Source organism: Sander vitreus, chromosome 21 (genome assembly GCF_031162955.1).
Source record: "Sander vitreus isolate 19-12246 chromosome 21, sanVit1, whole genome shotgun sequence".
In the NCBI taxonomy this organism is placed as follows: Eukaryota; Metazoa; Chordata; class Actinopteri; order Perciformes; family Percidae; genus Sander; species Sander vitreus.
The window spans coordinates 1,499,415-1,512,876 of NC_135875.1; the positions used below are offsets into that span (position 1 = coordinate 1,499,415).

General features: G+C 41.8%; 1 protein-coding gene across 1 annotated transcript in view; it reads right to left on the bottom strand.

Moving 5' to 3' along the window:
• Positions 1 to 1,866: 1,866 nt before the first annotated feature.
• The window catches only part of LOC144536346 (glutamate receptor ionotropic, delta-1-like), a 719,688-nt gene continuing 708,092 nt past the window's right edge, over positions 1,867 to 13,462 (bottom strand). The window contains exons 16-18 of the mRNA XM_078279431.1: positions 11,659 to 11,899; positions 8,648 to 8,786; positions 1,867 to 2,321 (exon numbers count right to left, since the gene is read on the bottom strand). Of these exons, the coding sequence (XP_078135557.1) occupies positions 1,867 to 2,321; positions 8,648 to 8,786; positions 11,659 to 11,899 (835 nt within the window). The remainder of the gene's footprint in view (positions 2,322 to 8,647; positions 8,787 to 11,658; positions 11,900 to 13,462) is intronic.

The following is a 13,462-nucleotide window of genomic DNA, read 5'->3' on the forward strand; positions in this document are numbered from 1 at the left end:
CTACGGTCGGGTATCGAAACCTGGTTTCTGCCGGACGGAATCACATCGCCCATTTGGGTGCCACTTAAATGCCTGCTGGTCAAGGGCATAACTTTGGGTTCAACATTGGGGGGGTGAAGGGGGTAGCTTCAGAAGGGTTGAAAATCAGCACAGCACAACACAGCACAGCGCCATAGCAACCATAAACAACACTGTCTCTAGCTGTTTGCTATGGAACCGGTTCCTACGTACCTTTCGGTTCCTCATTTCGGTTCCACTGAATGTATCGACTGAACTATTTTCCCTCTGTCGCTCCGAAACGGACGTAAAAATATCACACTTTCTCTGTAGTCTACCCTTAGTTAGCTACTATTAAAATGCCATATTTTCCCTCTGGGCTCACCAAAATGGACGTAAAAGCATATTAACCATTCACTGCACGTGATCGCTAGTGAACATATTACATCTTTGACGTCATTTTCCAATTTTTCAAGAATCGGTTTAGGAATCGGAATCGTTTTAGAAGTACCGGTTCGGCATCAGAATCGCAAAAATCCAAACGGTACCCAACCCTAGTTTACATTTCCCCAATGTTTTGGCCCAATAAATCAGACAGCAGTAGTGTGTTTGCAGCCTAATGGTCAGACAGCAGTACGTGTGATTGCAGCCTAACGGTCAGACAGCAGTACGTGTGATTGCAGCCTAACGGTCAGACAGCAGTACGTGTGATTGCAGCCTAACGGTCAGACAGCAGTAGTGTGTTTGCAGCCTAACGGTCAGACAGCAGTAGTGTGATTGCAGCCTAACGGTCAGACAGCAGTAGTGTGTTTGCAGCCTAACGGTCAGACAGCAGTAGGTGTGATTGCAGCCTAACGGTCAGACAGCAGTACGTGTGATTGCAGCCTAATGGTCAGACAGCAGTACGTGTGATTGCAGCCTAACGGTCAGACAGCAGTAGTGTGATTGCAGCCTAACGTTCTCTCCTTCCTCCGTCTCTTATCACGTTAAAACTCCTCAGCTGGACAGTACTGGTGCCAAATAAAAAAGCTACTATAAAAACAAACCACTCAGCTGTGTGTGAAATATGATCCCCTTCCCCTCCCCAATTGTTGAACGATAGATCATTTACAGTCAACGTAAGAAAATGAATGTAGACTTTTGATTTGAAAAAAACAATGTATATTATATATTTCATTTTAATACAAATGAAAAACAAAAGAAGAAATTGTGATCATTTTCGTCCGATGCTGAAGATATATATCGGGTTGGTACAGAGGTGCATAACAGTAGGTCTCCAACACTAAAATGTCCCCTACAGCGGTGCATCATGGGTAGTCGTATACGTCGATGAGTTGTGGAGAGACATCGTTTAATTTTCGGCACTTAGAAAACAATCACAATGAATTTCGCGTCATTGTTTCATATTGAACAAAATTTACAAAGCCATTCAAACAGTCATAACTTTTTCATCAATGTATATATATATTTTTAGTTTTTTTTTTTTTTTTTATCTTGTTTTGTTTGTTTTTTATAACTCAACTTCAAAAAATTGAGAATATTCAAAATACACTTTAACCTCACTTCGTTCTCTTGGTATTTACAGATATGTACAAGAGAAAAATTACACCTGCCAACCCCTCCTGCTATTTTTTTCTTCCCGTCACATCGGCTTTTCTGAACAGGTAGTGAGATACAAAATCTTTTCACTTTGTACATTTATGTTTTTTTGTCTTCTATAATAATTTTCCACTAGAGATCCCCAACCCCCTCACATCCGAAACCAAACCAAAGTCCGGACAGAAACTTATCGTCGATGCAGTTTGACCCCTCCCAGTCCCGCCCCCACGTCCCCTTTTCTATCCCTAAATGGATGTACTGTGGGTGGCCTCAATGGCTTCGGGTATGGGTCCTGCGGAGACTGCCTGGTAGGACATTGGCATGGGTGTCTTGCCAGGGCTCTGCCGGAAGAGCCCCCCGTTGGGCGCCCTGTGTTTGCACTGCATGGTGCCGCTGCTGAGCTGGTGGTGCAGGGGCAACGTGTTGCTGCCAGGGCCCTGGGACAGAGGAAGTGTCCTGCCTAGGGTCCCCCCATGGTGAGGGTGGGGAAGAGGAGGAGGCGGCCCCCCCTCCCCGGGGAGGAAGGTGGTCACAGCGAGGCCCGAGTGCGGGTAGTCCCGCACGGACTCCGGCCCCGGCATCTGAGAGGCCTGGCTGGGCTGCATGCTGCCGATGTCCAGCGCAGAGATCTCGATAGAGGGGCCGGTGATCTGCTTGTGCGCCAAGTCCTCGTCCAAAAGACTGTTCATACGACGATGCACCTGTTCCAGATTCACCTCCTTGTCCTATAAGAGGAGGAGTGGGGGGAGGACAGAGGAGAGACAGAGGGAGGGAGAAGAGGAGGGACACAGAGGCTGAGATTGGCGATGGGCCGGTTTCTCAGACTGTTTTATGGTCTGCTGGTGTTCCATGCATTTTTATTGTTTTAGGAAATTGGCCATTTGTTTTGAATTGACCGACTGCTGTTTGGTTTTGCCGTTTGGTACGAAGAGCCCAGTGGGAACTGAGGCCACAGAAACCCAATTTGTATGTGCACCTTGAAATCAAACTTGGCCAGTGAATATTAAATGTTTGATGTCTGGAGAAAAACTATCCTGGAGCCAAACGGACTGAAGGCTGTTTGTTGTAAAGGCTGCGAAAGCTCAAGGTTTTCATGAAGTGTGGTGGATTAAGAGACCTCTGTTGAAGCAGTGATTGATTTTTGTTTGGAATTCCTGCTTCATTTTACCTCCAAGTATAAAACAGGCAGATAGTTGGGATTAAAGACTAAATTTCAAGGATAATTAGAGAAATAACTTTGGTATTTTGGTCTAAAAGTAAAGCAAATTGTTATCTTTGAGAAAGATACTGTTAGGTACGAAAGATATCTTTTCTCAATACATGTACTTACTTATCTGCTGATTCTTGTCCGTATGAGTGCCCTTACTTCTGATTGTTAACAGTATTATTATTATTAGGCTGGTATTTATACCAAAATAGGATTCTTTCATAACCACATTTTCAGACTCTTGATTGTGAGATTGGCTTTTGAATCAGTCTTCTTAGATTGAATCGTCGAAAAGTCGTCTTTTTTGGGTCCCCCCCCCCCCTACAAGATACAGAGGATACTGGCGGGGCGTGTGCAGGATCACGGAAGGCTTGTATCATGTGGACGCACCGACAGTTTTGTTGTCATTACTTAGAATTTCCTCATGGGGACGACAGAAACTACGCACTATGGGCCCTATTTTAACGTTCTGATCGCACGGCGTGAAGCGCCTGGTGCAGGTGCGTTTAGGGCGTGTATAAATCCACTTTTGCTAGTTTGACGGCGGAAAAAAGGGTCCGTGTGCCGGGCGCATGGTTCAAAAGGGTTGTTCTTAGTGTCTTCATTAATCAGAGGTGTGTTTTGGGCGTAACATGCAATCAACCAATCAGAGATCATCTCCCATTCCCTTTAAAAGCCAGGCGCGTTTGGACCTTGGAGCATTGCTGTTATGATGGAGGATTTGCACCGTAATATTTGTATTTGTAATCTTCTGCATGTGTGTGCTGCTGTGTGTGTGTGTGTGTGTGTGTGTGTGTGTGTGTGCTGCTGTGCGTCCCTGTGTGTGTAACAAGCATAGTGTGCGCGCGCTGTGCACGAGTCTAGGAGCATTTTACTAATGCTCTGTTAAAATAACAATGAAATGCTGTGTTATTGACTTTAGACCAGGTTTTTGTTGGTCAATGGTGCCATCACTTCCCGATGCCTCAAGATAGCAATACGCCCAGAATGCACCTGAACACACCTCCCTGTAAAACCAGCACGCCCAGAATGCACCTGAACACACCTCCCTGTAAGACCAGCACGCCCAGAATGCACCTGAACACACCTCCCTGTAAGACCAACACGCCCATGGGCCACAGATGGACGCAGGTGCATTTGCTATTTAAACGACGCGGGACCTGGACGGGAGATTGACAACTACGGGTGCAAGATAGGAGCCTATAGCTTTAAGTAGAAATGAAAATATTTTCAGTTATGTGTTCCTTCACCTTCGTTTCCATGGAGCCGGTACACTCTGTGCAGCTCGATCGGAGAATTGGTTCGCTATCACAACAATTTAATCAAAACATTGGCTGACACCGCATCTCCTGCTGACTGCCACCATGCATACTTGTTAGGCATTAATAGACATACAGTGTTTCCCTGTTGAACTGCAGGTCTGCTTCAGTACACTGGGTCACGGGAAGGTAAAGAACAACGTGTAATGACGGGAGGCCTGACTCGCATATCAAGTGAGGCTCCAAGTCTGAATCTCAAGTCTCTTCACGTGGGTTTGCTGCTGTGCTAATGAATGCAGCTACAGTCTGCCAGTCAGTCAGTTTTCTGGAGAGGATTTTTAAAACAACACAGCCGCTTTTACAACAAACGACGAAGTCAGTTAGTGTTCCTGAACGCAGCATGGCTTGGCTCCAGGATCAGATTCACTTCAACTCAGAGGCACAATGATATTAGTCACAGTAACTCATCAAAGTGACACAAGTGATATTCAGAACAATGCACATGACACATAAACATCAATACACACAGATATTCAGTTATGTTGCAATGTTATTAGCATCCCACATGTCATTTAAAAGAAAGAATAATGTTAATTTTGATATTTTCTCCATTTTTAAAGTTGTAATCCTTCAGATTTTCCTTATTCCGAACGTAATTTTTGAATAAATTGTGAACATAATATACTGTAGGCTTGTTTAATTTACTGACATTATCTAAGTACCTGTCTGTGATTATACCTGGCAGAGTGGGCGTGTGTTACGGTAATGCAAATGCAAACTAAACAGTTCCTACTGCTGCTTTACGCTGAACACCACAGGGTGGCTTTTATTGTGAAGCAGCCACAGAGGTTAGTCCTGATAAAATGCATCTACAAAATAATAATATTAACATTTTTAGTTGTTAACTGTTTGTTCAGCTGCACTGTAAACGGATAGAGCCGATGTTCTTCTGCTAGATTGCTGACAGAGTAGCCATTTGTGGGCAGATTTGTGGTAGATACACGTGCCATTTCCAACAGAACTCTGGGACTTGTATTCATTATTTAACCACGGGTGTCAATAAATCATTAAAGGGAAAAATTCTTATCTCTCTCTATCTGGGTTAGGGATATGGTGTGAAAAATAGCTACGTTTCCATCAGCGAAAACATCAGTGCGGAGGATAGTGTGTCAATATACAGTGTTTTGGCTCACTCTGATATTCAGTTGTATTTAACCAAAGTGTGGGGAGGATATGGCCGGCGGCAGGGAGCCTCCAGAACAGTTTTTTATTGGACGCTGTTGCCTTCGCCAGCCTGTATGTGCATTACTGCATGAAGGTTTTACTCCTCGCTTGGACAGAGGTGTGCTTGAGACCTTCTTTAGGAACGATGAACTGGAAAAGAGGGGGAAACGCCAGAGCAGGGGGAATGAGAGGGGGAAACGTAGCAGAAGATATGCCTTTTTTAAACCAAAACGTAGCGGTGTAAATGCAGCCTACGTCCTCAGTGGAAGCTACATCTCTGGTTAAAGGTCCAGTGTGTAATGTGTTTAGTTGTTCATTATCAAAATCTGTGTTGCCCGTTCACAAACTTGTCCTTTTTCATGAATATTTACCACCACCATCAATTCCAAGTATTCCTATTGGCTTGAAATTTTACATTTGCGTTGCGTTTGCATGAACTGGGGTAGACGCTCCATGTTCATGCTCCATCTTGAAATACGTTAGCCGGTAAGGGACATACAGGACATACTGCTCTGCCTTTCACGTTTTCTCTGTCACATGATAAACTCACAGGTGCTGCTAATGCTGCTAACGGGTATCGTAGCTTCCCGGCCCCGGCAAGTTTGAAGAAGGAAACATGGAGGACCACACGTATTCAAAATCCAAATTTCATGAACAGGAGTCTCCTTCTTCGCCCAGAAAAAGGAAAAGGAGATTGAAAAGAGCAAGAGACTTTTTTTGAAGCGTGAAGGCTACCGTAGCTGTGATACGTACTTTGAACTACGTGGTGCGAGGGAGTTGATTGCGATGTATGATCTCAACGCTAGATGGGAGAAATTCCCACACATTGGACCTTTAACAGGAAAGCAACTAATGAGAGGTTAATGAAATAAAACGAGTAGCAGTTTGTCTCTGATAGTTAAGTGTTAAGTCTTTGTGTTGAGGTAGAGTGTTGGAGAGAGCACTTCTTGTGAAATGGCATGTAATAGCCAGCACAGCTTGTGAAGGCACACTTGAGAAAACCTCAGCATCTCAGTGCATCTTGATCCACTGTGGCAGAGTACCGCTGAGGCTAAGCATCTGTCTTTGCCTTTTGTTTAAACCTTTAAGGAACAAATAAACATACAATGTGTTTATCCACGAGGCCTGGGCATGTTTAAGTGATCCCTCTCCAGTCTCAAAGAGCTCCTCTCAAAGCCAATTAAAACATCTCAGTCCAGGTTATTGTTTCAGGACTGGCGTCTCATTAAAATATGTTTTCAGCGGTGTCAAACTGGCAGCTCGCCTAAATAAATAAATGAATGAATGAATGAATGCCTGGGATTAAGCCTCAGCCGGTCGTTAAAGACAGGCTGCTGATGCTAGTGCAGAGGGAGAAAATAAGCGTCTGAAAGCCTCCATTAATTTGGAAAACAAACAGCTCTTTTAATGAGAGCTGCCAGTGGGGAGGTGGGGGGGATTTTAAATCACTCTCCCTCCTGCGACTTTGCAAATACTGCAACTGTTGAGTGGGCTGTGCTCAAGTGTGATAACAGTTTCTGGTTCATTTTGGATCCTTGGAAGCCTCCCTTTTTTTAATAACTGGCAACCCTAGATATTAACATCTCTCACTATAAGATGTGTTTCCTCTAAGGTCTGTTGCTTTGCTTCACTACCTCTATAGTGGACATTATGATGCTCACTTTAAGACATTTCTCAGAGGCAGACATTTTCTCAGTGGTCGGTTTACACGTTAAAAGTCGAAGCCTATCAAAATGGTTTAATAAAGCTTTCTAGGAATGACAACAGATGAGCCATAAAACTTTGATATTAACTGAAAATAAATGTAATCCAACTTTACGTCAGTTAAGTCTACTTAATTGAGAAATATTGTCTCATTTTGGTTATTAATATTATGTTAATCAATAGGCTGTCATTCAGTAACTCAGGTCTTCCTAGAAAATGATTAGCCACTGACTTAGCTTTTCTGACATGGGTCGTGCAGTTGATTAGTTCGGCCTCCAACTGCCACCTTCCACTTCTAGTTGCCTGGATGCTTTCTGGACTAACATCTGAGTTTGTGAGATGTCACCTGTGCAAAAGATTTAGGTACTACGGTACTTTAGTTTCTGCTTCCAGAATAATTCTGCCACTGAGAAATACTGTACACTGAACTGTGCTTCGATAACCTGAGTGCAACTAGTCTGAAGAATATATATTAAGCACTCATGACTAACCCAATGTATGTCTCTGAGTTCCTTAACATTTAGTTTTTGCACAGATTCCTCTTCTCCAATTTTCTCTTTCAAATAAGAATATTTTGAGGATGCTTGTTCAGCTTTAACAAACCCAAGTACTAGTTTAGAAAGGGCTATAAATAATATTGAGTTGTAATAGTTTCATAGTAGGCATGCTTAAAAAAGGCACTAAGCTTGTTTGCAGGGTTCCTTGTAATTTACATCATAGTGTAACCGTTATTTACTATGTTCTACACGCCACGAATATGTAAAAGTGAGGTCAGAGGTCAGCCATTATGAAATGTGTACACACAGTTAAAGATGAACAAAGCAAGGAGAAACAGAAAGGCACGAATAAGACCCAGCAGGGTTTCTAATGACGGGGGGGTGCAGAGTGTTAAAGGTGGAGCAGCCAAGGCCAGGCATCAATTACAACTTCAATTATTATGTCGTCTGCAAAGAGCAAAACCCTAAATTCAAATCAATTGCAATTAAGACCAAGCTGTCTGTTTTGAGATCATGAACCACATTAATTTGGGCTAGTTTTTTTCCTTCGTATTGAGCTGAAACGTCTGGCTCTGGAAATAATTTCCGGTCTAATTTTCTGATAAGGAAATTGATAATTAACTGTATTGGTTTCATCAGTGGGAGTTGTAATGAGCTGCCAGAAAGTTGAACGACAAAATGTTAATGATTTAAGCTTTGTGTTTCTAAGGAAAACTCTTCATTGTGAAGTATTACATCACCTGTGACATTTGTTTAGCTCCCACCTTTAAAAAAAACCCAGATTTAAGTGACTAAATATAAAAAAAAGTATTAGTCTATCATTGGCATGTAATCATGCCACTTAGTTTGTGGTTGACATGAAGGAAAAATTACTAGATTACATTAGTCCCAAAGCTTCCTAAGAGTTAATAAATGTAATCCCACGTAAAGTACCTTTAATACAAAGCCTTGCTTGTTTACCTTTCTTTTATATTTCCTGGAATATTTGAAGATTTATTTCCAGAAAATCATGAATGAGGCACGTTTCTGCTCTGTTGCAGATTTACAATTGACCAAAAAAATCAACCCTCAACAAAACCAAAGAACCTTGGCGACGGCACATATATGTTTGATATTTATTGTTTTTATTTTTGATAGTTGTATAGGAGGTCTATTCTGACCTGTATCAATAGCTTCTGCTTCATCCCAGCCTCTCTCTCTGTCTGTCCAAATGTCCCTCCTCCCCTCCGATGAAGCAGTTGTAATGTCATTATATGTCAATGGACCAGAAACCCTTGCCAGTCTGTAATCCTTAGTAACCTGCACGAGATCATAGACAGTCAAGTGTAAATAAAAAAAATAAAAAGGATAGATGGAGAGAAGGAGAGGAGATAGATAACATGGGTGTCCACATTGACATATAATTTGCAATAAGACGTGACAAAGTGATAGTACCAAAGGGTTATGGACTGGGAGGTTGGACACAAATCTTATTGCTAAAGGGCGACACACCCAAACTAAACTGCTGCTCACACTTTAGTTTATGGATCCACGTCAAAGCTTTGCTTCCATTTTGCCCCCCCTCCCCCGTTGCACAAACCTGCCTCCGAATGTGTGTCTATTGTTGTGTTTGGCACAGCAGGTGAATGTGTGGAGGTAGAACTTAGAAAATGCAGATCTGAGGTCAGTTTGTGTTCAAGTGTAGGCTTAATGAATGCGTGAAGAAGCAAATGTTGAGCCTGTGTCCCAGTTCCAGACTATTACTGTACGGTATACACTACTGTATGTACTGACAGGGTCCGATAGCTGGTTCCATTTTGGATCTAAATGTGGGGATAGTGAGCAAGCTGCAGATTACTTTTGTGGCTTATTAGTGTTAATCCTGTAACCAACGTAATAACTTAAAGGTTTGGCTGGATAATGTGCTGCCTGCAGCAAGAAGACCAACAGAGTGATGCGTGTTTTCAATGTTTTCCATTTTTTAATCTGAATGAAGAACATGTAGGGAATGTGAGAAGGCTGCAGATTATTTTGGCTAAATAATATTAATCCCGTTATCAACGTGATGACAGGACAACATTTTACTTTTGGCCAGTGTCAGCAGAAGATCATTTGTGAGGCAAACGAAAGTGTTTGTTTCTGTGTTGAGTCTCTAGCTCAGTGTTTCCCGTCCTGAGGGTAATTAAACACCTTTTTGTTTGGACTTAATTCAAACTATGTAGCTTGTTCCTTGTCAATTATGCCGTGTTTCCACGTTATGGTTCAACTACCCTCTCAGTGTAGGTGATTCTCTGCTGACAAGCTACGACTCTTTGAGCTTTACTATTTAATACATACTTGAAAATGTTGAAAGCTAACTAGACTCAGAAGATCAGTTACTGGATTCAGATACAGTACAATTATGTTAACCCCCATCCCTATGAGGGGAAAATGAAGCTACGTTATCTTCTTTTTTGGCTTTTTTCTGGCTCGTAGTTGACAGCCCACTCAGAACAACAACTCTGTATTTCTACACAGATTTTGTGTTTTCCTCTTTCAGCTCATACATTTGGTTCTCCAGATCCTTCGCCCCAAAACAATCTCTTTTCAAGAAAGTGGATAGTGGAGCATTTAGAAGCTAGAGAGACCCATATTTCCCTCAGGAGTTGGTCGAGACCAGACACAGCTAAAAGAGAGAGAAAATTGGACTTCTCTAAGATTTGTTTTCATTGTATGTTTCCTGAACTGTTGCCAAAGTCACTACTACACAACATTTTCCACACTTACAAATACACCTTTTGTCTCTTGTGTAAATTCAGACTGAAGCATGTTAAAAGTAGTACATAGTATGAAACTGGGACCCAACATGACTCAGTTTAGGTAATTTTGTGAGGGGAAAGAGCACTCTGTTATGCTACTTAATTGTTTAAATTATGTGCATCTCTGTGGTTTAGGACAACTCTGTTAAATCAACATAATATGGACCTTTTGTGATGACGAGAGTTCATTATTTTATTACCTTAATTGATATTTATCTGCACTAAATACATATCAATTATCAGATGCTTCCAGCGAATCATTGCAGTCCGTGTTCATTCATATTCATTAAAGTACATTAATGTTTAATTAACTGCTTTTCCTCTCTATACCCTGTGAAGGTGTAACTGTTAGCGTAGCTCTTATAGTGGCTGTGTTTCATTAAAAAAGAGAGCAATGTGGTAATTGACTGCAGTACGGTTTTTATTCAGTAGGCACTTAGTAAGGCTCGAGTATCTATTAGCAACAACAGCAAATGATTTGAACTAACTGTGATAATGTCATTTTTAATATTAAAACCCACGGTGAGCTGTGCATTAAGGTTCTGTTGGATAAGATAAATTACTCTTTTGTCTCTTGACGTCTCATAAGGGTTTCACACTAAATGAAAAATGTCCAAAAGTATTATAGTGTCTGTGTTCAACACCACTGTTCTCCGCCCGAGCAATCTCTCTCCTGTTTAATAATTATGATCTCGTTTCAGAACCCTTCGGTGCAGGAAACTACCAAAAGCCTCACTGTAGAAAATTAGTTTATAACAATTATTCAATACCGAGGACTTGAATGGTTACAAAGCCGGCACTGTGGGAATGAATCATTAAAGTCTGTGGGGGTGTACCCAGTTGTTTGCTGGGAAACATGCAAGAAATGCTAATAGCTGGATCGTGACTTGCTGGGCTAATACGACACTATTCGCCCTAAGGCCTCGAGTGTATTCATCAAGCCAAAGACAAAAGGATTCCCGAGGGGATTGAGAAGCTGTGGTTTTATGAGCGTATTAGTAAAGGTAATGGTGAAGTGGAGTGTGCTGTGTGCTTTAAGTGGTTTAGAGAATATGCCATACAAAAAACAGATGAGCTCTGGTGTCTGTAAGTTTAGGACGAGGTGGGTGGGGGAGCGATGGACGGATAAAAGAAAAAATGGAGGAGGGGTAATAATAAGAGACCAAATTTGATTTCAATCAGTGGCCTGGGCTGACGTGGCACAGAGCACATCTACCTACTCTGTCCCCCAGCTCTCCAACGCTAACTCTACTCTCCTAAACCTCTCTCCTCTACAGCTGGGTGTACTGGAGCTCCACTAAGTCGGGGCTCGCGTCTGCTGCTGGATCCTTAAAGTAGAGTGTGGCAGTGTCTTCCCCCTGCTGGCCCGTCCGCCGGGCCCTGTGCTCGGTCACCTCTTTGGGCTGCTCCTGGCGGCAGCGGTTGCTGTTCCACCAAGCCTCCAGCCCGGCCACCAGGCAGGCCAGCAGCAGGCCGGCGGCCAGGATGCAGAAGACGCCAGCGAAGCTGTGCAGCTTGAGGGAGCGGCCGTCGGTGTGGGTGCTGGCGTGGCTGTTGAGGTCGCAGCGGCCGGTGCGAGGCCACCACTTTTGCTTCATGATATCCAGGTCACCTTTCTCCTGAAGCTCCAGGATCCTGACGGCAGAAGAGATGAACAGGTGAGTCAAAGAGGCCGAGAGATGCATTCATTCACGGGAAATTGCAACATGTGAAATAGCTTTTAGCTGTAATTCCTTTGATTCTCAGGGGCTTTAAGCAGGAACATTTAGATTTTAATCAATCTATCTGTTCAATTTTGATATTACAGCCAATCAGGAGTGTATGAGAAAATGTTATTTTTAAATAAGCCATCGGAGAGGGCCCTTCAATATCTCGTAGTAAGACAACTTTATTCATACTGTATGTCTCCGGATTTTAAAACAAATGAAATAGAACAGGCTATATGCAGAAATCTGAAGTACCTAATAACTTTTTAACATATTATACGATTTATTTTTTAATCGCTTTTTTCGGCATATTACTATGACATTTTTACAGCATAAACCTATTGGGTTAGTCACTAGATTTATTCCATGTTTTACAGTTAATCTGGGTGACCTGAAACTTCTGTTTGATGAGGTGTTCCTCGACCCACCAGAAACTATGAGAAACCACCTGGGAAGGAAATGAATGCTGGACAGGTGGCACGCTTCAGCCCAACGATGTTCTGAAGACAACAAAGCAGCCAGCAGCATCAGGATCAGGACAGTCTCCACATCAGGAAGCTGCATTACCAGCCGACACAACTTCTGTATACAAGAAACCATTTTCTCTGATGTAGGACTACTCTGGGTAGTGCAGCAATACTGGGTTTGACATGCAGAGATGGGGATGAAACCACCAACCTTCTGCGTGGTAGATGACCACTCTACCACCTGAGCCACAGCCTACTTTGGGCATTGCATGTAGTCCGTTTCATTGACTATGAATAAAGTGCTCTATTTTGGTCATTTATTTTATTTAGACCCCTGTGATGTCAGAAGTATAACATATTATTTCACAAAGACTTCGTGGTTACACTTTATTAAACAAGTGATTTAAAAACTGTATTTGATTACATGCATGTACAGTGGTATAAACATTTCACAGTCAAACTTTATTACAGCATTGAACTTTTACTGCCTAAATATAGCAATAACTGGAAAAAAAAGTCACAAAAAAGCCATAGTATAAAAGGTACAAAAAAGTCATAGTATAGTATGTCAAAAAAGTCACCAAAAAGTCATAGTATAATATGTCCAAAAAAAATCACAAAAAAATCATAGTATAGTATGTCGAAAATTTTGAAAAAAAGTCATAGTATAATATGTCCAAAAAAGTCACAAAAAATGACAGTATATGTTGAAACAAAGTCATAGTATAGTATTTCAAATTAAAAAAAAAGTCTTAGTACAGTATGTTGACAAAGTCACCAAAAAGTCATAGTATAGTATGTCGAAAATTCTGAAAAAAAGTCACAAAAAAGTACGTTGAAAAAAAAGTCATAGTATAGTCTTAGTAAGTATGTTGACAAAGTCACAAAAAGTACGTTGAAAAAAGTCATAGTATACTATGTCAAAAAAATGTCACCAAAAAGTCATAGTATAGTACGACGAAAATTTTGAAAAAAAGTCATAGTATATGTCCAAAAAAGTCACCAAAAAGTCATAGTATAATATG